At 47.5% G+C, this 27958-nt stretch overlaps 1 protein-coding gene across 8 annotated transcripts in view; it reads left to right on the top strand.

The window, feature by feature from the left end:
- Positions 1–27396, top strand: part of TNC (tenascin C) — a 102397-nt gene extending 75001 nt beyond the window's left edge. For all 8 annotated transcript variants that reach the window (XM_070375022.1, XM_070375024.1, XM_070375023.1 and 5 more), the window contains 11 exons: positions 3322–3444; positions 4536–4679; positions 6809–6928; positions 8900–9043; positions 10040–10170; positions 14642–14774; positions 16374–16525; positions 17522–17618; positions 18472–18633; positions 22364–22527; positions 26676–27396. In XM_070375022.1, the coding sequence (XP_070231123.1) occupies positions 3322–3444; positions 4536–4679; positions 6809–6928; positions 8900–9043; positions 10040–10170; positions 14642–14774; positions 16374–16525; positions 17522–17618; positions 18472–18633; positions 22364–22527; positions 26676–26786 (1481 nt within the window). In that variant the 3' untranslated portion in view covers positions 26787–27396. The remainder of the gene's footprint in view (positions 1–3321; positions 3445–4535; positions 4680–6808; positions 6929–8899; positions 9044–10039; positions 10171–14641; positions 14775–16373; positions 16526–17521; positions 17619–18471; positions 18634–22363; positions 22528–26675) is intronic.
- Positions 27397–27958: the final 562 nt, after the last annotated feature.

Raw genomic sequence — 27958 nt, forward strand, 5'->3', positions numbered from 1 at the left:
TGGCCTTGGTCCCCCTTTGGGAAGCCAGAGGAGCTTCTCTTATCTCTGGGAAGTTAAATGCCAATACGCTTCTGGGTACCATCTGGATGGTCCCTAGAATAGAAAAGAAAATACTTCAAAATCCAAAACCAGAGTAAGATGACTCTGTCATTTTCTTCTGGAGGTTCCTACTGCCTACCTTGGGGATAGTGAGGACCTTCAAATGTTTCTTAAACTGCCCCATCACCACCCTAACTGTACACCCCTTCCGCACCCTGAAGCCAAGGGGGAAACCCCTCTCCAAGCCCCAGAATGTACCCCCTCTCACCCCATCTCACTTTCCCAGCCAGGCAGCCTCCCAGCCCCTCCAGTCAGTTCCAGTTCGATGCACTTGAAACCACAAACCACAGAGCTGCAATGGCATCGTGTCTGGAGACACGTGCTCAGCAGTCCTTCCTCTACAGGAGCCAACTCTCTGTGCCTCGTGCCTTTGGCTCTGACTCTCATTAAGTGTAAAGATGATAACCACCTATTGTAGAGCTTGCACTTCATGCCACCCATAGCAGTGCAACTGACACACTTTTCCTCACTGATTCACGTGACACAGACAGTCCAGCTGAGCGACACATTCAGCCCCATTTCACAGAGACCTAAGGGGCTAAGGTGCTGTTATCTAGTAAAGCCAGAATGGGATTCAAAACCAGGTCAGTGTACCTCCAAGTCCTTGCTCTTAAACCATGCTGGCTACCATCTCCTTAGCTTCTCACAGGATTCACATATATTAAGTATTTATAAAACTATGTTGAAGGTAAAAGGTTTTTAAATGATTGTGAATGGAGACATTATTAAAGAAATTTGCTCCAGATTTGGGGAGGCAACATTTTATGCAGAGAACAAACAGAAGTCCTCTTCAACCTCCTTGAGAATTTCTAGCAATTTCTAATGCTTCCCTAATGGAACTTTTATTGAAAACCAAGAGTCTACTCAGAAAGAGAGTCAGAGGCATTGCCTTTCCTGGGTCCTCCTAGCTTTTCAATAGGCAAAATTTGGTTATTCTATGAGGCTCCGCCTTCAGGCTCCCGTTGGCCCTCCCTTCCCCTTCGGTGCTGGAGACTCGTGGGCCCTGTTTACGGCAGCAGGACACATGCTAAAATAACAAAGTGTCTTCCGCACCTAGGAAGGTCTGTTGTCTAAAAATACCACTGACCCTGGAATTCCACCACCACTGCGCCGTTCTTCAGACGACACGCGGCTCTCTGCCTGCTGTCGCTTTCCAGTGTATCACTCAGGAGTGCGTGACAGATGAGGTTACTAATTCTCATGGGTTTGTTTTGTTTTGTTTTAAAGACAGGGCAGATAATATTGCCATTGTGCAACTGAGAAAACTGGGATCTAGATAGGGGAGCTGTGGCCAGATGCACCTTCTAAAGTGTGCCAGGACCTGGCCTGATGAGTTTCACAGAGTGGAGGTCCGAGTGAACCAGGCTTGCTGCAAGAGAGCCCCTGTGCCTGAGTTTACACACCTCACTGGGGTTTGTTTTTTTTTTTCTTATTCTGCCTCATCTAGATCTTTCCTGGGTGACTACTTCAAAATTCAGGTTGCCCATGGTGGGGGGAAAAAAAGAGTCACATGGGAAAGAAAAAAAAAAAGCAAGCATTTACTGAATTCTCACTGTGTGCCAAGTTCTGTGCTAGGATTTTACATCAATCATCTCTGCTAATCCTCAAAACATTCCTGAAAGTGGGCACCACTTTTCCCACTGAGATGGAGCAAGGGAGGCTCCTATGAGGCACAGGAGCTGCCCTAGTCGCCCAGCCTCTCCAGGGTGTTCGGACAATCAAGATCATCCCACTCCAGAGCCATGTGGCTTCCAAAGCCCTCCAAGGAGAAGGCAAAACCCCAGGCAGCCACAGAATCTGGGGGTGGCTAGCAGATCACAGGAGAATGCGTCGGAGGAGGGAGAAAGAGCAGAAATGGAGAGGGGAAAAAAAAAACTCCCCAAAGTGGGCTGTGGGTTTCAGAACTTAATGATCAACGTGGGCTGCAGAGGGAAAAAGATGAGGAAATGAGCTCCCTGGAGACCCGAAAATTGTTTCCTGGATTGTATGGTTAAGCATGGTCAGCTGAAGAGGGCAAAAAGCTAAGCCAAAAAATACACAGAGAAAAGCCAAAGGAAACTGGGTTTGCGGGGGAGGTATTTACGTAGCAAAAAGTGTTCCCCAGGGCATGGCTTTCCCCACAGGTAGACCCAGTATTCAAGAGGGGCTTGCCTTGGGCATGGTTCTGAGCTCCCTCCTCTGGCTCTGAATCTCCATCTAATTCTGGGAATGAGTTTGTCGAGGTCAGTTTCCACGTAAACATTATTTCCAGAATCCCAGGGCTATGCCCAGCTCTGCCGCCCAGTCCTGGGACTTAGATCACATCACAAGAGTATTCATTGGAGAACTGAGCCTCAGTTTGCTGCTGCTGCTGCTAAGTCGCTTCAGTCGTGTCTGACTCTGTGCGACCCCGTAGACGGCAGCCCACCAGGCTCCAGTCCCTGGCATTCTCCAGGCAAGAATACTGGAGTGGGTTGCCATTTCCTTCTCCAATGCATGAAAGTGAAAAGTGAAAGTGGAGCCTCAGTTTGGTCTCCTGTAAATTGGCTACAACCACACCTTCTTCTCAGTGGTTTCTGAGTGAGGGTTAATCCTTATAAAGCGAAAGAACTGAGCACTTACCAAGTCTTGAAAGTGAAAATGTTAGTCGCTCAGTCATGTCCAACTCTTTGTAATGCCATGGACTGTAGCCCACCAGGCTCCTCTGACCGTGGAATTCTCCAGGCAACAATACTGGAGTGGGTAGTATCTCCTCCTTCGGGGGATATTCCAGACACAGGGATCAAACCCAGGTCTCTCACGTTGCAGGCAGATTGTCTACCATCTGAGCCACCAGGGAAGACCCATCAAGACTTGATATCATTTAATATCAAATTTTCTTTAATCATAAAAGGAATTAAAAGGCAAAGATTTGAAAAAAAAATGATAAACATCAAAAATGAAAGGAAGGTTATTTCAAACTGTGAAACTACCCACTTACCCTCACTTTTTAGATGTCAGCTATGCTAACATTCTTTTTGGATGAAACCAAATGGCAGCTCTGCAGCTCTGGGCCCTGTACCTGAATGAAAGAGCAATTGTTTCCATCAAGTCATAACTTGACCACAAATCACCACATCCTCCATCCTAAGGGCTTGGCTCAGATGTAAACTGAGCTTTCATGGATAAGGAATTCAGGAAGAATCACTGATGAGCAAGAGAGTTAACTGTTTCTGGGTTTCTCCTGTGCTTTCTCCTCAACAGCCATGGGCTCCCCGAAGGAAATCATTTTCTCAGACATCACTGAAAACGCAGCCAGTGTCAGCTGGATGGCACCCACTACCCAGGTGGAGAGCTTCCGGGTCACCTATGTGCCCATTGCAGGAGGTAGGGCGCTTGGTGGGGAGAGGGAAGGGATCTGGAGTGTTTGGGTGGAATTGTGACTCAGACAATTCCATCCTCCTCTTCATATTTGAGACCATCTGAATAGACTTCATTTGTAAAGTGCTATGAGATCCTTGAAAGAAACTATACCTTGAGGAATCATGTTAAAAAGATCATTTCCAGTCTCATAATTCTAAAATTCTATGAGCAATAGATCCCCAATAATGTTTTCACACAAGGACAAAAGACTCTAAACCCATTGACCTTTTTTGTTTGGCAAAACTGATCTTTGCCTCTTGGTCCCCAAATCTGTCTGTCTCAGCAAAGGATGGGAAGCTGTGACTTTGCAGAGTTGAAAGTTCTAGTTCAGGCACATGGGCCATAATAGAGACCACAAGACCACGGGGGGGGGTAGGGGGAGGAAGCATATTCAAATCTATCTAAAGACATTCTGGGAGGTAGTGAGCTCCCTATTGGTGGAAGTGTACACAAAGATGATAGTTGATAAGTATATGCAAAGTGTATACAAAGATGATTATCTCTTCAGAGACACGCTGCAGCATCTCTGTCGGGAGTTCGGTCAACTGATACACAAGCTCCTCAAAAGCCCCCAGATTCTAAAAAACAAAAATTTTGGACTTTTTAATAGATATAAGAGTACAAATTAGACCATGATCATCTTCTTCAGTCGTAGAATATCTGCTAGTAAGAGATAAGTCTATATATAATTAAGCGAATACAATGGATTAAATATATCAGATATACATTACACAGTGAGCTTCCCATATCCTTTGTGGGAAGAAATAGATAAATAAAATTTATACAGCATGCCAGCTCTCTACTGAATGGAAACTTGCCATTTGTAGCACATTGTGACCTCATAATTTTTCCTCCCCTGGCTTAGTTTTTGGCCTCTGCATGGATGGAAAAAAACATTATACAAAGAGTAAAACCTCTTCTCTTATGCTAGAGGGTAGGAGCAAATGAGAAGAAGTGAAGAAAATGCTGGATAAATGCAGTGTCACTGCCAAACCGGTTACGCCCACTCTTGGGACAGGTGTGCTTAAGTCCCTCCTGCTTTTCCTGTGTTCCAGGTGCGCCCTCAGCGGTGACTGTGGATGGGACCAAGACCCAGACCAGGCTGCTGAGACTCTTACCTGGAGCGGATTACCTGGTCAGCGTCATCGCCCTGAAGGGCTTTGAGGAAAGCGAGCCTGTCTCGGGGACGCTCACCACAGGTGTTTTTCTCACCTGCAGCATCATTGCTCATGATCCAGCAGTTAGAAGAAAAATGTTTTTGTTTAGGAAATTCTAGCGGAAAGTGGGCTGGCCTGGGAGCACCAGAGGCCTCCTCTGTGACGCAGTTGTAGCCTCTTCTGAGCTTCATCCTCAGCCTCCCTGGGCCGCCATGTCCCAGGGAATTGTGGGGAAAAGGGTGGAAGCTGGGGAGTCATACTGACCTGGTGCGAATCCCAGGTTCTGCCCCTTCTGGACACAGAGCTGTCGGTCAACGTCCTGAGGATCTAGTTTCTTTCTTGGAAAACGGGTGCAGTTCTTCTCGCACTGCAGGATGCTATAAGAACCTTAGGAAACTGTGTGTAAAGCGTCTGTAAATATAGATCATTGCACGCATTAATCCACCTCCTTCCCTTCCAAGCAGATGCTTCACACAGACACGTGAATCGTTATAGCTATAAAGTAACAACTCTCGATGTGGCAGCTACAGTATTTCAGGGCTGTTCCTCAACCATTCCCATGTAAACCAACATAGCTAACATCCTTCTCATAGCTAATATCCTTCCCATTTTACAGAGGGAAAAACTGAAGTCAGGGCAATCGCATGCCTTGGCCAAGTCCACATAACTAGTAAATGCTGGAAGCAAACCTGAGCTCAGGTCAGGCTGCCTCCAAATTGTGCGTCCCTCTTAGATAAAGGATGATTTTCCTATTATAACCTGATTTGTACAGCACATTATAAGGAGGGAAAAAATAATGAATTGCATTGAAGGAGAATGAAGTGGAAAATTTCTCTTTAGGCTCCCATGTCTCTAAACAATTTATCCTTTGATATATGAGAAATTATCCAGCCTAATCCATTAAGGGATCTGAAGAATGGGCCTCATAGGAAATTTTAAAAATATCCTAATAGTCTAAAAGGGTTGCTAATATGCAATTAAAACCTCCCGTCTGAACCCAGAGTCCTGACCACCCTGCCACACAGATCCTCATCCCCCGCCTAGAAATCTTTCATTTGTGACTTCTCCATGGCAACTGATTGCAAAGCCTGGGTCTTTTTCCTCTGGAGGCCCCATTGTCCTCATTGTTAAAGGAGACTCTGTCCACGTAAGATGAGACAGGAAGGACCTCCGGGTGGACGGGGTGGGTGCCCCCAAATTACTCCACCCCTTCCTGAGACCCTCAGGCCGGTCGTTTCATCTCCTGGGGCTCAGGCACCTCAGCTGTGAAGTCAGCTGATGATGGCTGCCTGCCCTCCATCTTCCCAGAGCTGTGGTCCCGGAGTAACTGAGTCATAAATGTGAACGAAATTGGAAACCAGTCACATGTAGGTTGGTTTCTAAGAAGGGGGTGTTGGGTTGTAGCAGTGGTCAGTTCAAAGGGCCAAGAACTGTGACTCTCCATGCCTTCTCAGCACAAGTCACTTAGGAATCATTCTGAAAACTCCAAATAACTTTAATAGTCATGTTAAGACCAACTGCAATTATTGAGTGCTGCCCCGAGCACATTTCACACACATCGTCTAGCTCATCCTTACAGCAGCCTTCTGTGACAACTGAGGAGAGTGAGGTGTGGAGAAGGAAGATGACCCAAAGGCACACAGACCCACAACAGGGAATCCAAGGTAGAGCCTGGGACCACCGGCCCCTGGAGCCTGCCCCTGTGTTCTCCATAGCCCACCGAACCAGAGCTATTACTCAAAACCAAAGACATCACAGGCAGCCCTCACTCTGTACCTGTCCTGGTTTTGTGAAGCCTTTCCCTGGAGAAAGTAATGTGAACTATAAATATAAATCCTTGTCATGTGTTCAGCTCTTTGCAGTTCACAGAGCACCTTTCCACCTATAATATCATGTGAAAACCAAAGTATAATTGAAAACAAAGCCAAGCAGAGCTTCTATACCCATTTTACAGATGAGAAACAGAGACCCAAGATGACCCAGACAGCAAGGGAAGGAGTCATGTCTCAAACTCAGGTCATCCTGGCTCCAAGGTCAGAACTCTTGCATGCTTCTGACACTGTGTCCCACACCAGGAGGCCAGGAGCAGGGTAGACAGCAGAGTAGCTGTGGTCTGATGCGCTACCCCATGGCTGACTATCTCTCCAACACATCACTGTGTTTCCTTGCAGCTCTGGATGGCCCATCTAGCTTGGTGACAGCCAACATCACTGACTCAGAAGCCTTGGCCATGTGGCAGCCAGCCATCGCCCCTGTGGATAATTATGTCATCTCCTACACAGGGGAGAGAGGTAAGGTCATGTCCGAGACCCTCCCTCTCTGAGGAGCATCTGTCCAGCTCTAAACTTCCTGTTCTTCTTTCTTTGTGCCACTTTTGGTTGCTTTTGCTGTTTAGTCACTCAGTCATGGCCGACTCTTTGCGACCCCATGGACTGCACACGCCAGGCTTCCCTTCCTTCATCATCTCCCGGAGTTTGCTCAAACTCATGACCGTTGAGTCAGTGATGCCAACTAACCATCTCATCCTCTGTCATCCCCTTCTCCTCCAGCCTTCAATCTTTCCTAGCCTCAGGGTCTTTTCCAGGAAATCATCTCTTTGCATCAGGTAGCCAAAGTACGGGAGCTTCAGCATCAGTTCTTTGAATGAATATTCAGTGTTGATTTCCTTTAGGATTGATGTACAAAGATGCGAGGGTAGGTTGGTGAGTCCAGCAATGTTCTTATGGTTCTCAGTTGCCACCTGAGAACAGACTCATGGGCTGGGGCAGGGGCTGGTGAATGGATGGGTGTGAAGGGGCCTGTGCAAGTGGTGGCGAGAGCAGCCCAACCTGTATCTTCCCGCTGTGGTCAAATGGAAAAGCATCAATACCACGATTATACCAAGGAGGCTAACAGGCCATTTAAAGAAAAGCAGATGGTGCATCTGCAGCCTGTTCCTCCTCTCCTGCTGGTCTCTGCTGTCACCATGAGCCACCCTCTACAGGCACAGCTCTCACCTCTTACAAAGGAGTCCACAATCTGAAATCTTAAATAGACTACTTCAGGCAGCTTTGGGGAGACTGCACTTCCTGGATGCCGCAGACAGGGCTGATCTGACTAAGAAATCAGAAATGATCTCCCCTTGCCTTTTTAACCATCTGTGCTCATTTACTCAGCCGGCAGATTCAATACTGGTAACTTGTTTGGGGCACCAGTGAGTTATAGCCACTAGCACGTAAAATTAAATACAAATAAGAGAGAAAAGAAAGATTCCTTTTCAATGAACAAGTCCCTATTCTTCAGGAACTAGATTAGGAAAAAATATGTTATTTTAATGTCACAGTATATGTGAGTTTCATATCTGATGGTTGTTTTACTTTCAGTAACAGCGTGAGAGCATACCATCAGCTGTGCAGGGGGTCTCTGAAAATCTTAACTCAGCCCTGGCGACCTCCTGTAAGAGAGGGTTCCTTGTGAGGATTGGCGGATCAGGGGGTGGGGCTAGAGGAATTCTTGGGTTTCTTTTTTTCTACTTTTTTTATTTTTAAATATTCCCCGTGAGCAAACTCTTATAAGTCAGGGAAGATGATGTTGTCTCACCTAAAATAAACCAGAGTATAGTTCATCGGAATCATGGAAACTGTGGCTGCAGGCATAGACATGTCCTCATCCAGAAGAGTGTGTGTGTGTGTGTGTGTGTGTGTGGAGGGGGATCATGGATGACAAGGAGGGTGAGCATCTCAGCCCAGTTTGCCCTGAACTTTCCCAGTTTTAGCCTTTTAAATCCCATACCCTGAGAAACCTCTCAGGCCTTGGCGAGCCAGGCCATCTGGTCACCTGTGACAAGGAAGGTGACACCTGGATGCCATGGCTTGGGGTCCGCCCTTGGTCCTGACCCAATGAGACTGAGAACCAGTAATCAGGTTTTGGTCTGTCTATACCACCTGATTTTTCTGGTTCCCCAGCCTAAAGATATGACATTTAGCAAGTTATAAAGGATGTGAGAGTAAGTGGGAAAAAATGGGAGAGCAAGCAAGGGGACAAATTAAATCTGGGTAGCCTGAGGCATGGGGATGTTACCTGCAACTCTACTCTAGCTGGATCCTGTGCAACACTGTGCTCAAGAGAGAGAAAGGAGTGTAAGTCATCTCAGAAATCAAACCTGCTTTTCTGTAGGACCGCTGAAAGCTTCTGTGTTAGGAGGTGCGTGCACTGTTGGCCAAGCCCACTGATGGCCCAGACAGGGAGAGGTAACTGCCGTGGTGTGTATATTTCCTGTATAGTGCCAGAAATTACCCGCACGGTGTCCGGGAACACGGTGGAGTATGCACTGACCAATCTCGAGCCTGCCACAGAATACACGCTGAGGATCTTTGCAGAGAAAGGGCCCCAGAAGAGCTCAACCATCACCACCAAGTTCACCACAGGTACAAAGACACTGAAGAGCTGGAAAAAGCCCACCCACTGCCTCTATCTTTAACAGTATCCCTCTCCATCTATTATTTCTCAAGTCAGCTCCCTGCAATGTGATGACATCAGCAGCAACTCAATCCACCAATGCCCCCTCAATCAAGACTTAAGAAATACACCATTTCCTTTTGAACTGAAATGACCTTGCTCTCCCCACAGACTAGGAAATGATTTTAAGAGGAGGGCTTTTTAAGTGGAAAACCAGTCCCCACTGGCCCTAAACCCAGTAGTTAATGATCCATGTTCTAGGCAGGGAAATATTTTTAAGAGAAAGATTTTAAAGGCAGATTTTCCTAGATGTCCGCTGGATTTTTTATATACATTGAGATCTTTTTTTCAGATTGCAATGGGGAAAGGAATGGAAGCGGTGTCCACTGAGTAGGGGGGAGGGCCCATACCAGCGTTCATCTGTCCTCTTTAGAAACAAAGGGAGGCATTCTAATTATGTTCATGGCTGTGTCTTTCTCCCCTAATTCAACTAAAGCCAGTTGCGATCCTATTGGGCTCAGGAAAACATGGCCCTTAGGATGAGCTGAAACACAGAGAACATGTGTCTTTAGAGGTCACGTGGCTCAACCTCTTCATTTACAGATGGGAAAGGTTTCACCCGAGGTCATATAGGTCAATGCTAGGGAAAGGACTTGAACTCAGGCCTCCTGGTAGGGACTTTATCCTACACCTGATGACCTGTGCTGTGCTGTGCTCAGTCACTCAGTCGTGTCCAACTCTTTGTGACCCCATGATGGACTATAGCCTGCCAGGCTCCTCTGTCCATGGGGATTCTCCAGGCAAGAATACTGGAGTGGGTTGCCATGCCCTCCTCCAGGGGATCTTCCCAACCCAGGGATCAAACCCAGGTCTCCCATATTGCAGGCGGATTCTTTACTGTCTGAGCCACCAGGGAAGCCCGTACCTGCTGACTTATTTGATATTAAATGTCTTCTCTTCTCCAGACCTTGATTCTCCAAGAGACTTTACTGCTACAGAGGTTCAGTCGGAAACTGCCCTCCTCACCTGGAGACCTCCCCGGGCATCCGTCACTGGTTACCTATTGGTGTATGAATCCGTGGATGGTACAATCAAGGTATCTTGATGTATATAAACAAATCCCCATGGCTGAATGAAATAGTTACATGAGTCTCAAAGTCAGGAAGAATTATCTGAAGTCTGTTTCTCCTACGCTAGTGTGACTAGGGAGCTGGAAAGAAATTAGTAGGAACTGGACACCATGCCAGACTTTCTGAATCATAAGTTGTAGCCTCCGGTCTCATTTTAACCAGACTCCAGTTTTGATAGCCAGCCAAGGTCAAGAACTACTGCTCACAAGACTTGAGGGCATTTTAGGAGCTGGACTCTTTGTCCTTTAGTGTTTTATTGAGCAAAGGCCAAAAGCTTCTTCTGCATCTTTGCCATATATCTCACAGATGGTATCATTCTGTTATATAATGATATATATATCACCATGTGCTTATGACATCAACTGTTTACAGCAGTTTTTATTTCTATTCTCTACCCATGAATTTTTTTCCTTCTACTTTTTAACTTGAAATAACTTTAGAAAGTGAAAGAAGTTTTCTAACCTTTACCTTCTAAACATGTTATTGATGTCTTAATGTTGGTCACCATCCTTTAAATTTCCAAGATCTTTTCCTTATTTTCTGCATGTTGACCTTTTTCTGGCATATTGTTTCTATATCCTGTATCTTCTTCTCTTTATGTCTAAGAATATATGTTCTTGGGATTTTCTTCCTCTGCCTGCAGAGTGTTTCCTCCAAGGTCTCTTTTCTGGTTTGCTGCTGTTTGGTTTGATTTGGGTCACCATGTTTCATGTTGGAGACTTACCCCTAATGTTGGTTGACCTTTTTGTACTGGAGCCAAGAATGAAATAGCTGATTGGGAGGTCTAAGAGCACAGAATGTGCTTGTCAACTTTGGAGCTCGCTATAGAGCAATTGGGCACAGTCAGTTCAGTTCAGTCGTTCAGTCGTGTCTGACTTTGTGACCCCGTGGACTGCAGCACACCAGGCCTCCCTGTCCATCACCAACTCCTGGAGCCTACTCAAACTCATGTCCATTGCATCGGTGATGCCATCCAACCATCTCATCCTCTGCCATCCCCTTCTCCTCCTGCCCTCAATCTTTCCTAGCATCAGGGTCTTTTCAAACGAGTCGGCTCTTCGCATCAGGTAGCCAAAGTATTGGAGTTTCAGCTTCAGCATCAGTCCTTCCAACAAACATTCAGGACTGATTTCCTTTAGGACTGACTGGTTGGATCTCCTTGCAGTCCAAGGGACTCTCAAGAGTCTCCTCCAACACCACAGGGCAAAAACATCAATTCTTCGGCACATACACAGCAATTTTCTTGGGAGGATTCCCAAGCATCAAGACTGTAAGCTCTATTTCTCAGGCTCATCACTCTCCTTGGAGGATCCTCCACAAAACTCCTTCACACCAGGCTGCCAGAAGCCTCGCTGGAGAAGAGGCCTGGGCTCCCACTGTGTATACACCTTCAGTTCTCCTCTAGCCAGTGCAGCACCTGAGGCTCCCCTGCAGCTGGGCATGATAGATTTGAATCCAGAGTCTCCTCTCTAGCTCAGCCTGTCCAGACAGGAAACCTCAGCCTTTCACCTGGGCTGGGAAGGACAGTCATCCAGACTGCTGGGGGATGAAGAGAACTGGGAATCTGTTTATTGTACAAAGTTGTAAACAAACCTTCGTTCAACCACACCCCACACGGGCCTTCAAAGGCATCTTTGCTTGTGCGTGCACTCCGTTTCTGAGCTTGCTGGGCTCTGCAGCATTCATCAACCAGCCTCCGAGCGACTCCATCCACTGAGGCTTCCACCGTTCTGTCATCTCCGCTGTCACTCCACCACCCACACTTCTCACCGATCAAGATTCTGGTGACATCGCATGCCTGCTGCTGTCTCCTCTGCCACTCCCCTCTTCCTGTGGGTTTATACTTTATATCTCTCCCTCTCATTTCAGTGGGTATCAGAAGCAAGTAGAAATAAACTGGCATGTTCAATATGCTATGGTTAACCAGAAGTGGACACACATCTCTAGTTATCGTCTTGGCCCTTCTAGGAGTCAGCGTAACGGTAAACTAGCTCACTGTGTGAGCAGAGACAAGTCCCTTGCCTTCTCTGGCTGTCAGTGTTCACATCTGTAAAATGAGTGCATTGGAGGCCCCAGCCTGTGAGGGCCCTTCCTGGTCAGGCATCCTGCTTGCCTGAAGCCATGAGTCTCATTTCAATCTACCCTAATTGCTTAGAAACAGACTTTGTGCAGCAGCTTAGAAAGCTGATAGGTAATTGTATCCCCAGGTAACTTAAGGAAGGCAGCTTTATACCTTATCCTTCCGCAGGGACCAGACCTGAAGCTACACAAAAGTTACTGGGTCACTGGCATCATACGGGCTCTCACCTGGGTCTATCTCCCTGCATGTCCAATCCCCAGCTTTATCTGTTTCACTCAAGAAAATCAGCCTGGTAGAGGAGGAAAGAGTCCTGGACAGGGAGTTAGGAGACAGATGCAAGACCACCCCGTCACTGACAAATTATGGAGTGCAGGTCTCTTAGCTTCTCTGAAACTACTCACCCCTCCAAACCCACCCACCCACTCCCATATTGGAAAAAATCAGAATAATGTCATATTCCTGGTGGTGAGGATGCCAGTGAACCTTCCAGGGGCCTCCACACTGACTCCTTACTGCCTAAATCCGAGCAGCTATGTTTGCAGGTTGTAGAGAGCATTGTTGTATTTGGTTAGCTAGGAATGCAGGTGGAATTCCAATCCCTGACACCAGGGTCATCTCCTAAAAGGTGACTGCACAGGCACTAGACGTTTTGAAAAAGAGGATCTGAAAGAACAAGGATTTCCTGCAAAACTGAAAGCGATCCCGTCCTCTGGACATCCGCACAGTGACGCGTCACAAACTGCAGGTGGACTTAGAATGGGCCTAGGCAGCTGCGCACCTCTGCCCCTCCTGGATACGCCCATTCTAGACAAGAGACCTGCTGGGGCAGCTCACGCCATCATCACACCCCGATCAGGCTCTGACGATTCAGTCACTCTAGGATGGGGCCCAGGCACTGTTTTATTTTAAAGCTTCCCAGAGGGCTGTGAAAAAGAGCCATATTAGAGACGACTGACTTCAGTTCAGTTCAATTCAATTCAGTTGCTCAGTCATGTCCGACTCTTTGCGACCCCATGAATCGCAGCACGCCAGGCCTCCCTGTCCATCACCAACTCCCGGAGTTCACTCAGACTCACGTCCATCGAGTCGGTGATGCCATCCAGCCATCTCATCCTCTGTCGTCCCCTTTTCCTCTTGCCCCCAATCCTTCCCAGCATCAGACTCTTTTCCAATGAGTCAACTCTTCGCATGAGGTAGCCAAAGTACTGGAGTTTCAGCTTTAGCATCATTCCTTCCAAAGAAATCCCAGGGCTGAACTCCTTCAGAATGGACTGGTTGGATCTCCTTGCAGTCCAAGGGACTCTCAGGAGTCTTCTCCAACACCACAGTTCAAAAGCATTAATTCTTCAGCACTCAGCTTTTTCACAGTCCAACTCTCGCATCCATACATGACCACTGGAAAAACCATAGCCTTGACTAAACGTATCTTTGTTGGCAAAATAATGTCTCTGCTTTTCAATATGCTGTCTAGGTTGGTCATAACTTTTCTTCCAAGGAGTAATCGTCTTTTAATTTCATGGCTGCAGTCACCATCTGCAGTGATTTTGGAGCCCAAAAAGATAAAGTCTGACACTGTTTCCACTGTTTCCCCATCTATTTCCCATGAAGTGATGGGACCAGATGCCATGATCTTCGTTTTCTGAATGTTGAGCTTTAAGCCAACTTTTTCACTTTCCTCTTTCACCTTCATCAAGAGGCTTTTGAGTTCCTCTTCACTTTCTGCCATAAGGGTGGTGTCATCTGCATATCTGAGGTTATTGATACTTCTTCCGGCAATCTTGATTCCAGCTTGTGCTTCTTCCAGCCCAGCATTTCTCATGATATGCTCTTCATATAAGTTAAAAAGCAGGGTGACAATATACAGCCTTGACGTACTCCTTTTCCTATTTGGAACCAGTCTGTTGTTCCATGTCTAAACCTTTGCCCTTTGTGTGATTCATCTTCCTACCAGATTAAGCTGAGATCATGGCATTCACTTTTTCAAAGTACTTTCTAGGAACCTCCATTCCTTATCATGATAAACTTCAAAGTCCATAGGTTGACACTGAAGGTCTTTTATAATCTGGTGTCTTCCCACCTCTTCTGCTGCTCCCCTCAGTGAAGTATGGTTGAGGCAGCTCATTGCCTCCTCCTATGACTTGAATTTGCTCTGCCCCTTCTGGCCCCAGGAGCTTTGCTCACAGGGTACTCTCCTCATGTCTAAGTCCCTGACATGAGCATGGAGCCTGGCACAGAGTGGGGCTCAGTGTATTCTTGCTGAACAAAGAAATGAATGGATGGGTGAATAAAGGAATATATCATCTATACCCTGTGGATTTATGTGACCAAAGGCTATTTTATCTTTCTTCTGCCCTTAGGAAGTCGTTCTGGATCCAGACACCACCTCTTACAGCCTGACGGATCTGAGCCCATCCACCTACTACACAGCCAGGATTCAGGCACTGAACGGGACCCTAAGGAGCAAGACAGTCAAGACCATCTTCACCACGAGTAAGGGGCTCTGGGTGGGGGTGGGGGGCCGGCGGGGGCCAGCCAGGCCTTGAAATCACACTCTGTGAGACTGAACCAACCCTCCACTTCTCCTCTGACTGCTACTTTAAATGCTTCTATCACATTTTGATAAAAATCAATTACCTGCAGTTACCTGAAAAGCTGGAGGAATGTGGATGTAGCAGGTTACAGGACTCATGGTGGGAGGGAAGGAGGGCCAGCAGTGGGAACAGCTGGATTCACTCCCCATCGCCACCTGCTCTGTGTGATGGAGGAGAGTTACTGCCATTCTGCAAGTCTCAGTTTCTTTATCCATATGATGGGATTAATAATGAGCCCTTCTTCATGAGGATCTTGGGAGAATCTCTGTACTGAACTCCTAGCCCAGTGGGTAGCCATTGTTGGGGCTCCTTATGAACTCAGTGTTCTCCTTCAGCATGTGGGCATTTATAAAGCCTCCTTATCCTCTAAAATCACAAACAGGCCTCCCATGTAGGCCAGGACTATCTTGCCCAGTTTTCTGGTGGGGAACAGAGGCCCCCAGAGACTAAATGACCCGCTCAGGGTTATACCATGAGTTAGAGTCTGGTCTGGGCTCCAGTGTTGCAGGAGCAGGGAACCACACCCAAACCCAGCCAATGGAGAAGAGGAAAGGAGGAGGGGGGCTTTGGAGAGCTTTGAACTGGGTATACAGACTATATCCCAGCGCTGCCTCCTGCCCTTCACACTTCACTCTGGTCACTCCGCACACACCTGCTGAAGGAGGGGTGGATGCTAAAGCACCTGTCTTCCAGATCTAATGCCAGGTGTGAATGTGCCCTAAAGATGCTCTCAGACCAGGTTGTGAAACAGACAAGAAAATACCTAATGAGACAATCTCAGGGGAAGGTAACATACATTGAGGAGGTCAGAACAACAACAAAAAAGAGCTGCTATGATCATCACTTCTCAAGTCTACCTGCTAATAAGCATAGTCCCAAGATCATCCGTTTCTATCCAGTGTTGAATTTTTTGCACCATGTTACCACAAATAGAAATTCCCCAGACATTCCTATGTTAGCCTTCTAAGATTCCCAGGCTCAGAGCAGTTATATGACTTCTCCAGTGTCCGAAGGCAAGGAAGCAGCAAGTTCAGGACTAGAACCCTTCCTTGTTTTTGGCTTCAGAATCCTTTGAAGAGTCTGAGATGCATGCAGCCTGCCAGAGTGTCCTGACCCACGGTGAGCCACGCCCTGGGTGCTAGAGACCCAGTCATCCTGGCCAACACCTGGGTGTCCATCAGGTGTTCATGGAGTGCTGCCTGCATGCTCCTGATTGATCATAGTCAACCTGACACAGCCCTCAAGCAGATCAGCGCTCCTCCCACTGGTATCATGGTGGCTCCCATCAATACAAAAGGCTGAAATGGGTCCCTTTTATCCATAACCTCTGCGCCTCGCTGCACTCCCACAAAATAGTTTTAATCCCCCCCTTGCACACAAGAGAACAGAGTCTCAGAGAGGTGAAGCTGCTTGTCCTTAGGTGCCTAGCCAACAAGCACTTAGCCTGTGACTTCAAAGCTCCTGCTCCCGAGAATCATTCCTCCTTCTCATCCTGCAGTTGGAGTCCTGTACCAATTCCCCAGGGACTGCTCCCAGGCAATGCTGAATGGAGACACGACCTCTGGCGTCTACACCATTTATCTGAACAATGACAAGACCCAGAAGCAGGAAGTCTTCTGTGACATGACCTCTGACGGGGGTGGATGGATTGTGAGTATCATGGAGACAGGCTCCAGGCCTCTCAGACAGGAGGGGTGGGGGCAGAGGAGAGGCGGGGAGGTCCCCTCCATGCCCTCTGACCTTAATGTGCCTGAGGGTTTGCAAGACAGTGCCTGTCACATGGAAACACTCAGGAATTCTCTCTTAAAGTAATGGGAAAGAAGCTGAGGATAAAGAGCAGTTCCTCATTTTCTCGTAATTTATCTTATTTGATCCTCAAACAGCTCTGTGATGTATAAATGGCAGTGATGTATAAATGATGTATAAATCCTCGAGCCCATTAAGTTTACTGATTAACACTGGCCATCTACCAGGCACTAGCGTGCTAAGAGTTTTCCATGAATGATTTCAGTGCCATTACCATATGAGCTAAGTAGTACTTTTTAAAATTATTGCTGTTATTCGGTCGCTCTCTTCATGACCCCATGGACTATAGCATGCCAGGCTTCCCTGTCCTTCACTATCTCCCAGAGTTTGCATAAACTCATGTCCACTGAGTCAGTGATGCCAGCCAACCATTTCATCCTCTGTTGCCCGCTTCTCCTCCTGCCTTTAGTCTTTCCCAGCAGCAGGCTCTTTTCCAATGAGTCAGCTCTTCACATCATGTGCCCAAAGAATTGGAGCTTCAGCTTCAGCATCAGTCCTTCCAATGAATATTTAATTATTAAATTTTATTTTTTAGAGCAGTTTTAAATTGGCAGCAGAATTGAGCAGGAGGTTCACTGAGTCCCCACATGTATGGCCTACCCGGACACATCACAATCACCCAAAGCTGGGTGGTGGTCTTACTCATCCCTGTCTCGGGGGAGAACGCTGAGACTCCGAGAGGGGAGGTGGCGTGTGTGCACTGACTTGCACGCCAGATTAGTGAGGACAGAGGTGGGGTCCGGTGCCTTTCCCACAGTGAGCATTTCCTCCTCTCAGAAAGACACCTTCTCGTTCCTTCAATGGCTTAAGCTCACCCGGATTCATTGCTTGTGTTTATAGGTGTTCCTGAGACGCAAAAATGGACGTGAGGACTTCTATCGAAACTGGAAGGCCTACGCTGCTGGATTTGGGGACTTAAAAGAAGAGTTCTGGCTTGGTAATACAGCCTGCGCGTTCATGCCCCAAATGCCCATTCGGCAACCCTGTCGTCTGTCCTAACCCACAGCGAAAAGTGGGAGAGAAACGGATTAGGAGGAAACGATAGCTCTGGTGGTCGACACAGAATATCAGATTCTCAATGGAAAAAACTTGAGATTCTCTGGGTCATTAAAAATAAAAATCTGTTCAGAGGAGAGCCAATAGCCGGACCCTAAGAATAAGCCTAGCCTTCCGTCAACCCCTGGGCCACCTGGAGCATTATCCTCACTGATGTCCTTCACCTATGCTGACTGGGTCCCTCAGAGCCACACCCTCCAAGCCTCCCAGCAGCCCCACAGTGTACAAAGCTCCCATCTTGCACCTGGGAAAATAGCCCCAAAGAGGTTAAACTGCTGACCGTAGGGATCTAGCCAATAAAGACGTGAGTGGCACCCGAATTCTCTCAGCCAGCACTACCGTGGCATCCCCCACCCCCCACTGTGACTCACACTTTGCCATAACCTGCCCCTGGCACAGGGCACCGTCATACATTCCAGCATCTGAGCCTGGGAATATCTGCCCCATTGCCTTTCACAGGTAACGAGCTTAGAGTGGAAAAGGTACGCTCTCCACCTTATTTCCTTTGATATTCACAGCACACTAGGAGATGGGCAGGGCAAAGAGGTCAACCCAATCTTAGCTGAGGCTCGGACACTGCATATGTGTCACCTGATGCTGTAACAGCAAGGAGCCGAGCAGGTGCGTCAGGCAAAGCTCTTTAGTACACATGGAGCCGCTGCTCTCAGGCGGTGAGGAGGAATGAACGCCTCGGTCACTGTGCTTCTTCGGTAACCCTCGCCTGTCGTCCACAGGGCTGGACACTTTGAGCAAAATCACAGCCCAGGGGCAGTACGAGCTCCGGGTGGACCTGCGGGACCACGGGGAGTCGGCCTACGCCGTCTACGACAAGTTCAGCGTGGGAGATGCCCGGACGCGCTACCGGCTGAAGGTGGAGGGGTACAGTGGCACGGCAGGTGAGTGCAGCGGCGTGGCAGGTACGCACAGCCACTCGCGGAGCCCACGGGACCTCGAACACGTCTCGGGCTTTCAGCTAGTTCCCCACTCAGCAGTCCTTCCTGCATCGGCCCATCCACTTATCCACAAACATTTGATAGGTACTAATCTGGCAGAACTACAATTTAACAGGGCTAGGTAGATACTTGGGAGAAGGAAATGGCAACCCACTCCAGTACTCTTGCCTGGAAACTCCCATGGACAGAGGAGCCTGGTAGGCGACAGTCCATGGGGTCAGGAAGAGTCGGATAAGACTGAGTGACTTCACTTTCACTTTTCACTCTCATGCATTGGAAAAGGAAATGGCAACCCACTCCAGTATTCTTGCCTGGAGAATCCCAGGGACGAGGGGGTGCCTGGTGGGCTGCCATCTATGGGGTCGCACTGGGTTGGACATGACTGAAGCAACTTAACAGCAGCAGCAGCAGCAGGTAGATACTTGATCACCAAAACCTAGGGTAGGTTGGGAAATAGGACATTTAAGATGTATTTGTAGCTACCTGAAAGTGAAAGTGAAGTCACTCAGTCCTGTCTGACTCTTTTCGACCCGTGGACTGTAGCCCACCAGGCTCCTCCATCCATGGGATTCTCCAGGCAAGAATACTGGAGTGGGTTGCCATTTCCTTCTCCAGGGGATCTTCCTGACCCAGGGATCGAACCCAGGCCTCCTGCATTGCAGGCAGACGCTGTAACCTCTGAGCCACCAGGGAAGCCCTACTCCGTGTTTAGATACCAATTTTACACAGAGAGGCAAGCAGTGTCTTGGGAGCTTTAATACTCATGCACTCCCGTGCCTCTCTGTTTATTACACACATATGACCCCTGGGGGATCCTGTTGGTGAGCTGACACAGTGTGTCTGGGGTGAAACGGAGACGCGCCATTTCTGACAAGGGCCCTCGTGATACCGGTGTCGTGGCACTGCTGGTCCGTGGCCTGCACTTTGAGTAGCAGACAGTCCACTCCATTACCCACCCAGATAAGTCTTTTCTAAGGCCTTCCTGCCACATGGCCTTGCAGCCTCAGCTGGCACATCCACATGACCAGAGAAGCTCCCTACCTCTCTGGCAGTCCTTCACTCTTTGACTAGTACAGAACCTAGCTCAGGTTTGGAAGATGTCTTTGACTTGAAATGACCTTTGTGTGGTTTTCTGGCACCATGTTACAAGAGAAACAAACAAGGAAACCATATGCATTCAGGCAAATGAGGTGCAGCCTCTTTTTGCTGATGTTTCATATGCATTGTGAAAGTGAAAGTGTTCATCGCTCAGTTGTGTCCAACTCTTTCTGACACCATGGACTGTAGCCCGCCAGGCTCCTCTGTCCATGGAATTCTCCAGGCAAGAACACTGGAGTGGGGTGCTATTTCCTTCTCCAGGGGATCTTCCCAACCCAGGGATCAAACCTGGATCTCCTGCATTGCAGGCAGATTCTTTACCATTTGAGCCACCAGGGAAACCTCATTTCATTTGCATTATAAATTATATAATAAATGATACATATATGATACAGATCATATATATGTATCCAAGGAGATATTGCTATTATACAGGTGAGGAAACTGAGCCTCAGAGAAGTTTGGCGATTTGCCCAAGATGTAACAGCTTGAGGAAGGTGGGCCCAGGGGACAAGCCTAGCTGCTCACAGGTGGTTTTGGTAACAAGGGAGATCAGGTATAAGAGCCTGACCACCCCATGCCAAGCCCTGCCGGCTTTGGGGTGGCTCCCCATTACGTTTATGAGAACAGAGGAGACAGATGCTATAGCACATTCCCAACCTCTGGGCCCTGAAAGAACACACCCATAATGGGAAAAGTCTCCAGACATGATTTGCCAGAAGCAGGTCTCAACCTAAGGAGAGTCAGAGCTCTTTAGAGGTCAGACTGGTGGTAATGAAGAGAGAGACCCAGAGCAAACATTGTTTTCATTCTTGCATCGTCAAGGAATTCTCACATTTTCTTACCTAGCAACAAATACCTCTTTTGTTGAGATGGCTTCAGGCAAGGAAGGTCTTGTTACAGGGCAAGCAAAGGCACTTTGGGCAAGAAGGCAGCAGGAATGTGGCCTCCACCCATTGCTCTCTGTATTTCCAACAGAAAAGGAGCCATAATCTACCCCTTCATTTCAGAAGCTCACCCTTGGAAACACCTCCTCCTGTGTGTACTGAGGGCAGCCAGCCCTTCCCCAGGAGAGCATCTTGTTTCATCATATCTAGCTTCATATACTTCATCATATCTAGCTTTCATCATATTCTAGCTCTTGGGAGCTTCATCAGTTAACAAGGCACTCAAGTCCCGATGGATAAAGAATCTGCCTGCAATGCAGGAGACCCAGGTCCAATCCCTAGGTTGGGAAGATCCCTATCAAGTCCCCATGATAACTTGCTCCCATATATCAGGGTAGAATGCCTCAATGTCTTGCAACTTTTCTGCCCAGCATTGGCCAGGGTTGGAAGTGAGCGAACACAGAAATGGCACTTAAATACTCCTAAAATTCAATATATTAAATTACAAGCTAGATTCCCATGTAGCACTACATGTAAACAGGCTTTTTGTCTAAGAATCAGGGGAAATTGGTCCCATCACTTTGAAAAATAAATGTACAATATACTAGCTATTTGGTGACATCTAAAACCTGAAAGGTTTGATTGTAAGTATAGCTCTGTAGGCTGAGACTTAAGGCAGACTGGCTCAGGATACCTCTGGAAACGCAGCATGGCAGAGTGGTAAACTAAACTCATTAGAACTTGCTAAATATATGTGTAAATAAATGAGCGAGTGAGTGTGAGTTAATGAATAAGCGTGTGTGTGCTAAGTCACTTCAGTCGTGTCCAACTGCAGCCCACCAGCTCCTCTGTCCATGGGATCCTCCACGTGGCTTGCTATTTCCTCCTTCAGCGGATCTTCCCGACCCAGGGATTGAACCTGTATCTCCGATGTCTCCTGCATCGGCAGTCCAGTCCTTCACCACTAGCGCTACCTAGGACTAAATGGGTAATAAATAAATACATCCCTGGAGGAGGGCGTGGCAACCCACTCCAGTACTCTTGCCTGGAGAATCCCATGGACAGAGGAGCCTGGTGGGCTGCAGTCCATGGGCTCTCCAAGAGTCGGACACGACTGAGCGACTAAGCATAAATAAATACATGGAAAAAAAAACTGAAGTCTAAATACTTGCATTTGGGGGAAAAGCACATCATTATTAAATACAGGTTTCCCACCTTACTCTCTGAGTTCCTTTGCATCAAGTGAATGCAGAAACAGTCATGAAAGTAACAACAGTCATAGCTATTTGCGCTCCATACCGCCTGTTCAGCATACACTTCGTATCAGTTGTTCCCACAGCCCCGAGGTGAACCAAATCAATGTGCCGTGCCCATTCCATTCCACAGATGGGAAAACTGAGGTTCCACAAGCGGCTTGATTTGTGCAAGGACACAACCAGGGTGTGAGAAAGATGGGATTGGAGCGAGACCCTCCAAACATACCTGCAGCCCTCTTTCTACCACCTTGTGCCACTTCTATCAGAAATGAGGCTCCCGGCGGTACTCATGTTCCATCCAGGCCCGTGTTGGATCCTACCTCTGGGCCTGTCATTGGAGACCGGCCCACCCAAGGCCCTTGGGTTGTCGCCCTGGTGCTCCCACAGCCCCCCAGGAGCTCCAGCCCTGAGTCGGTACGCTCTCTCCCCCAGGTGACTCCATGGCCTACCACAATGGCAGATCCTTCTCCACCTTCGACAAGGACACAGACTCGGCCATCACCAACTGTGCCCTGTCCTACAAGGGGGCTTTCTGGTACAAGAACTGCCACCGTGTCAACCTGATGGGGAGATACGGGGACAACAGCCACAGTCAGGTGAGAGCCTGCAAGGGCCCAAGCAGGGCTGAGACGGGGAGGCAGGGACCTCAGGGGCAAGACCTCAGGTTCTTCACATCAGGGAGAAGTCCATGGCACCCCGGGCCAGGTAAACCACAGAGACAGCGTGTATTAGCCCATGAAGATCCCGAGGAGAACCACTGGTCAAGGGGATGCCGGGCATACAAAGCTTTCCCTGGATTATCTGTGTCTGAACCCCACAAGGAAACAGACGGCAGTGGAGGCTGTTTGGGTAGAGCAGGGGGTGATGCAGGCCCTGGCCTGGAGGCACCTCCAGAGCCCCAAGAACATCTTAGAATGAAGATCCCAGATTCTAAGTTCCTTCCTCTTATGAATCCTAAGACCGAGGTCCAGAAAAAGCTGACTTTCCTGAGGTCATGGGCCAAAGCTGGGGACAGACAGAAATCCTCCAGGCCACACCCTGCCCCCAAATTTCCCTGCACCATACAGGATGCTGTGACACAATTTCTGCAATCATAGAAACAGATTTATTTTTTACAGTTTCTGTGGAAATGGGTAAACAAAACCCAATTCAACTATTTTCTCACGCTGAGCCCTGCCTACATGAGCAGGTGCCTGAAAAGTGGATGAAGTCAGGTGGGCCCAGCTACTTAACCATGATGGCCGCTTCTCAGCAGCCATCCCTGCACCACACAGCAGAGAACGGTATTCGCACAGAGCCATCCAGACTGATCCCTGGGCTGGGTCTCAGGGAGCCTTACCCAGCCTGCAACCCAGGTGGTGGTTGTTGTTCAGTCACTAAGTCATGTCCGACTCTCTGACTCCCTGGACTGCAGCATGCCAGGGTCCTCTGTCCTCCACTCTCTCCTGGAGTTTGCTCAAGTTCATGTCCACTGAGCTGCTGATGCTAACTAACCATCTCATCCCCTGCTGTCCCCTTCTTTCATCTTCAATCTTTCCCAGCATTAGGGTCTTTTCCAATGAGTCAGCTCTTTGCACCAGGTGGCCAAAGTATAGGAACTTCAACTGTAGCAATAATCCTTCCAATGTAGATGCAGGGTTGATTTCCTTTAGGATTGACTGGTTTGATCTCCTTGCTGTCCAAGGGACTCTCAAGAGTCTTCTCCAGTACCACGGTTTGAAAGTATCAATCTTCAGCACTCAGCCTTCTTATGGTCCAGCTCTCACATGGTCCTGACTACTGGAAAAACCATAGCTTTGACCTTTGTTGGCAAAGTGATGTCTCTGCTTTTTAATCCACTGTCTAGATTTGTTATATCTTTCCTTCCAAGGAACAAGTGTCTTAATTTCATGGCTGCAGTCACTGTCAGCAGTGATTTTAGAGACCCAGAAGATAAAATCTGCCATTGTTTCCACTATTCCCCCTTCTGTTTGCCATGAAGTGATGGGACCTGATGCCATGATCTTAGCTTTTAATGTTGAGTTTTAAGCCAGCTTTTTCACTCTCCTCTTTCACTCTCATCAAGAGACTCTTTAGTTCCTCTTCACTTTCTGCCAGTAGAGTCAAATCATCTGCATATCTGAGGTTGTTGATATTTCTCCCAACAATCTGGGATCCCTTTGTAAGAAGGCAAAGGTCCAAATCACACCAAATGGCCCCAGGGATTCCGATCGGGGGTCCTAGGCAAGATGCAGCATCTCATCATCTTGCTTACTTATACTTTTGTTCTTGGGCTTGTTTTGGCAGCTTTTGGGTTGTTGGGTTTGGGGGTTTTTTTGTTTTGTTTTTACCAGCTGCATGGACAAAGGAGCCCGGCAGGCTACAGTCCATGGGGTTGCAAAAGAGTCGGACATGACTTAATGACTAAACAAGAACAACAGCTCTGTTATTAATGGTTTTGATAGATGTGTTTATGTTGAGTTAACTACCTGGAAATGATTTCTGTGACCTTAAATGTACACCTTATCTTGATAATTTCTGACACTTTCAAAGCATTATCACCTTCTCTCTCCCGTGCGCATCACCTTTGCTCTGTGAGGGGACCAGGACATGGCTTTTTGTGTCTATTTTACAGAGGAGGCAAGACTTGAAGGACACATGTGAACACCAGTCTTGTATTTTCTCTACCCTATATGCGGCCTCAATAATACACCCACTCTGAGAACTACTGCACTCCTTTATCTCCTGGTTCCCTAACATCAGTATAACACAAGGTCCTTTGGGAGGGGGAAAAAAAGGTACATGCCAGAAGGAAACTTCCTCGTCCATCCTTCCATCCAACTTTGGAAGAAGGAGCTGACATAGAAGGCCACAGAGTTCACAGGAGCTCAGTCCCAGCGCTGGCTCTGCTCTGGCTGTCGTGTGGCCTCCGTGAAGCCACTTTCCCTCTCTGGCTTCAGTCTCCACCGTAGCATTAGGAGGACTCACTTCCAGCTCTGAACCTCAGTCGGAGGAGAGGACGAGGGCAGAGGAAGGGAGAACAGGACCAAGCTGAGTTCATTGCAAACACATCTGCCCTAAATTGAGTCGGGGAGTCTCAGATCCCATCCGCCTGTCAGGTTCAGAGGCTGTCCAGTATCAATCAATGCCAAAAATTAGCATTAAACAAAGCATCTGTATTTTCCTCCATTTCACCAGCCACTATCTTCTCTGTGGACGTGTTCCATCCCAGCCCTACGAAACCTGAAGAGAAGAGGGCTCAGTGCATGGAGCGGGGTGGGAGGGGGGTAGGGGAGACCCCACAGGAGGACTCTCTGAAGCTGACCCCCACCCTAGGAGGACAAGGGGTCTGTGGGACTCAGAAGGCAGAGTCGACCACCTGTCGACTTTGCTGAAAAGCCAAACCCAGAACCAGGAGGCCCTGAGACAAGTACAGTCTTTTCTTGAGGAACATCTTTGGCCAGAGTTCTGAGGCTATGCCTCCATACTTGAGATGGGGTAATATTTACTGAGCGCCTATGATGGGCCCAGCAGGGTGGCAGGTCCTTTACAGACTCATTTAATCTTCACAGTATTCTTCTAAGGTTAGCATTATCAACCCTAAAGAAGAAAAATAGTAAAACTGAGGCCCAGAACCTTTTGATAACTTGTTCAAGACGTTTATCTCTCAAGTAAGAACACAAAGATTCAACTTTATGTGTCAGGTTGCAAAACTTGTGTCCACCTATGTTCTTTGTAAAACATGTCATAGGAATCCTGTGAAGTATAGACCCACCCACCCCACCCACCCCCCGCCGCCCACCGCATATAGCCACTCAATTCCGTAAGCTCTGATCATGACCCAAATTCCTGCAGCATGTAATCCTAATGATGGCCAGTTTCATCAGCCACCACTTTATCTCAAGGTGGCAGATCAAAGTTCAGTGCAAACTCAGGTGACTTCTGACTAAAGTTAAAAACGAAAACAACTGATTCAGCCAGGTCTCTTGAAAGTTTTGATTATGCAAATCAATAAACAGATCAGCAGGATACAGCCGTGAGCTTCCAAGTGGTCAAACTGAAACAGAGCTCTTCTTCCTTTAAATTAATTTTTATTGGAGTATAGTTGTTTTAGAATGTTGTGTTAGTTTCTACTGTACAACAAAGTGAGTCAGCTACATGTGCACACACACACACACATGCACACACACACACATATGTTGCTGTTGTTATTTAGTTGCTAAGTCATATCTGACTCTTTGCCACCCCAAGAACTGTAGCCAGCCAGGCTCCTCTGTCCATGGGATTTCCCAGGCAAGAATTCTGGAGTGGGTTGCCATATCTTTCTCCAGGGGATCTTTCTGACCCAGGGATCAAACCCATGTCTCCTGCATTGGCAGGTGGATTCTTCACTGTTGAGCCACCAGGGAAGCCCCACGTGTATGTGTATATATATATATATATATATATATATATATACATCTCCACTCATTTTTGGGTTTCCTTCCCATTTACATCATCACAGGACATTGAGAAGAGCTCCCTGTGCTCTACAGTAGGTTCTGGTTAATAGAACCTACGATTAACTAGATAAATAGTTACCTATTTATACATAGTTGTCAATAGTGTATATATGACAATCCCAGTCTCCGAATTCATCCTCTCCTTCCCCCCTGGAATCCATATGTTTGAAATAGGGCTCATTTTGTCCCCCTAACTAAATAGCAATGGTCAGTGAATACTTTGTCTGATGGAAACCAATCTGAAGGTCTTCTCTCCTTCACAGGGTGTTAACTGGTTCCACTGGAAGGGCCACGAGCATTCAATCCAGTTTGCTGAGATGAAGCTGAGACCCAGCAACTTCCGAAACCTCGAAGGCAGGCGCAAAAGGGCATAAGTTTCCGGGGACAACTGGGGGAGAGGAGAAGGGCCCAGAGATTGAAGATAATTTTACCAAAGCATCAATGTGAGCAGTCCGACCATTAAGCCACACCTGGGCGTCTGGCAGGAGCTAAAGTTGACCATGGATCGTCGGGGCCTGCGGCAGCTGGCCTCAGCCACTCCGCGATGACTTCCTTCACACCAAAGACCACAGTGTCCGGCAGGTTTCCATTCTGTTGTTTGATTCGGCAAAAGTCTTGCAGCAACAGCATCACAGTGGTATTCCTTCTCTTGGGTGGCTCTGGGGATGGGAGCGGGGTAGCCTGTACAGTGGTAGCTTGTCTTAGAACCAGCTGGATTTTACACAAAGCTGTATAATTAATTATCATTATTTTTGTTAGCAGTGATTCAATGTGTGTCTTGAAGCCGTCCCTTTTTTTACGTTCAGAAAAGCAATGCTGTTTCAATTTTAAGGATACGATTAATATTATTAATATAATAATGATGATGATGATGATGATGTAAACTAAGGATTTTTAAAGAGATCTTCCTCTCCAAAACACATCTGGACAGTACCTGATTGTATTTTTTTTTTTTTTTTTAATAAAAGCACAAGTACTTTTAAATTTGACTGTTGGTTTTCCTTTCATTGACTGTTAAGCCTGAATTCCACCAAAGACAATGTATCTGAACAAAGTGGGCGAGGAGGGAAGGGAGAGGTAAGGAGGGGTGGTGGCCAAGAGGGAGTGGGAGAAGGAAAGGGAGACTGCGGGCTGGGAGAGAGGAAAATATTTTTTAGTTTGAACAAGTCTGGAAAATGCTTGTAACTTAAGATTCGGGACTTCCCTGGTGGTCCAGTGCAGGGAACCTGGGTTCAGTTCCTGCACAGGAACCAGAACCCCCATGCCTCGATTAAAAATCCCATGAGCTGCAACTAAGACCTGGAGCAGCCAAATAAATTAATATCTAAAAAAAAAAAGATTCAGCTTCCCGCTCAACACTTCCAAGACTAGCAGTTTATTATTTTAAAAGACACCTTTATACCCATTTTCTAAAGTAATCTCCTAAATGCCACAGGCAAGGTAAGAACTGTGATCGAGCGAGGGTGGAAGTCCCCAGAGGCCTAAGCTCTGACCTTGCCTCCACCATTCCTTAGTTCCTTAACCTCTCCAGGCCTCAGTTTTCTGA

Source organism: Bos mutus, chromosome 8 (assembly GCF_027580195.1).
Source record: "Bos mutus isolate GX-2022 chromosome 8, NWIPB_WYAK_1.1, whole genome shotgun sequence".
Lineage (NCBI taxonomy): Eukaryota > Metazoa > Chordata > Mammalia > Artiodactyla > Bovidae > Bos > Bos mutus.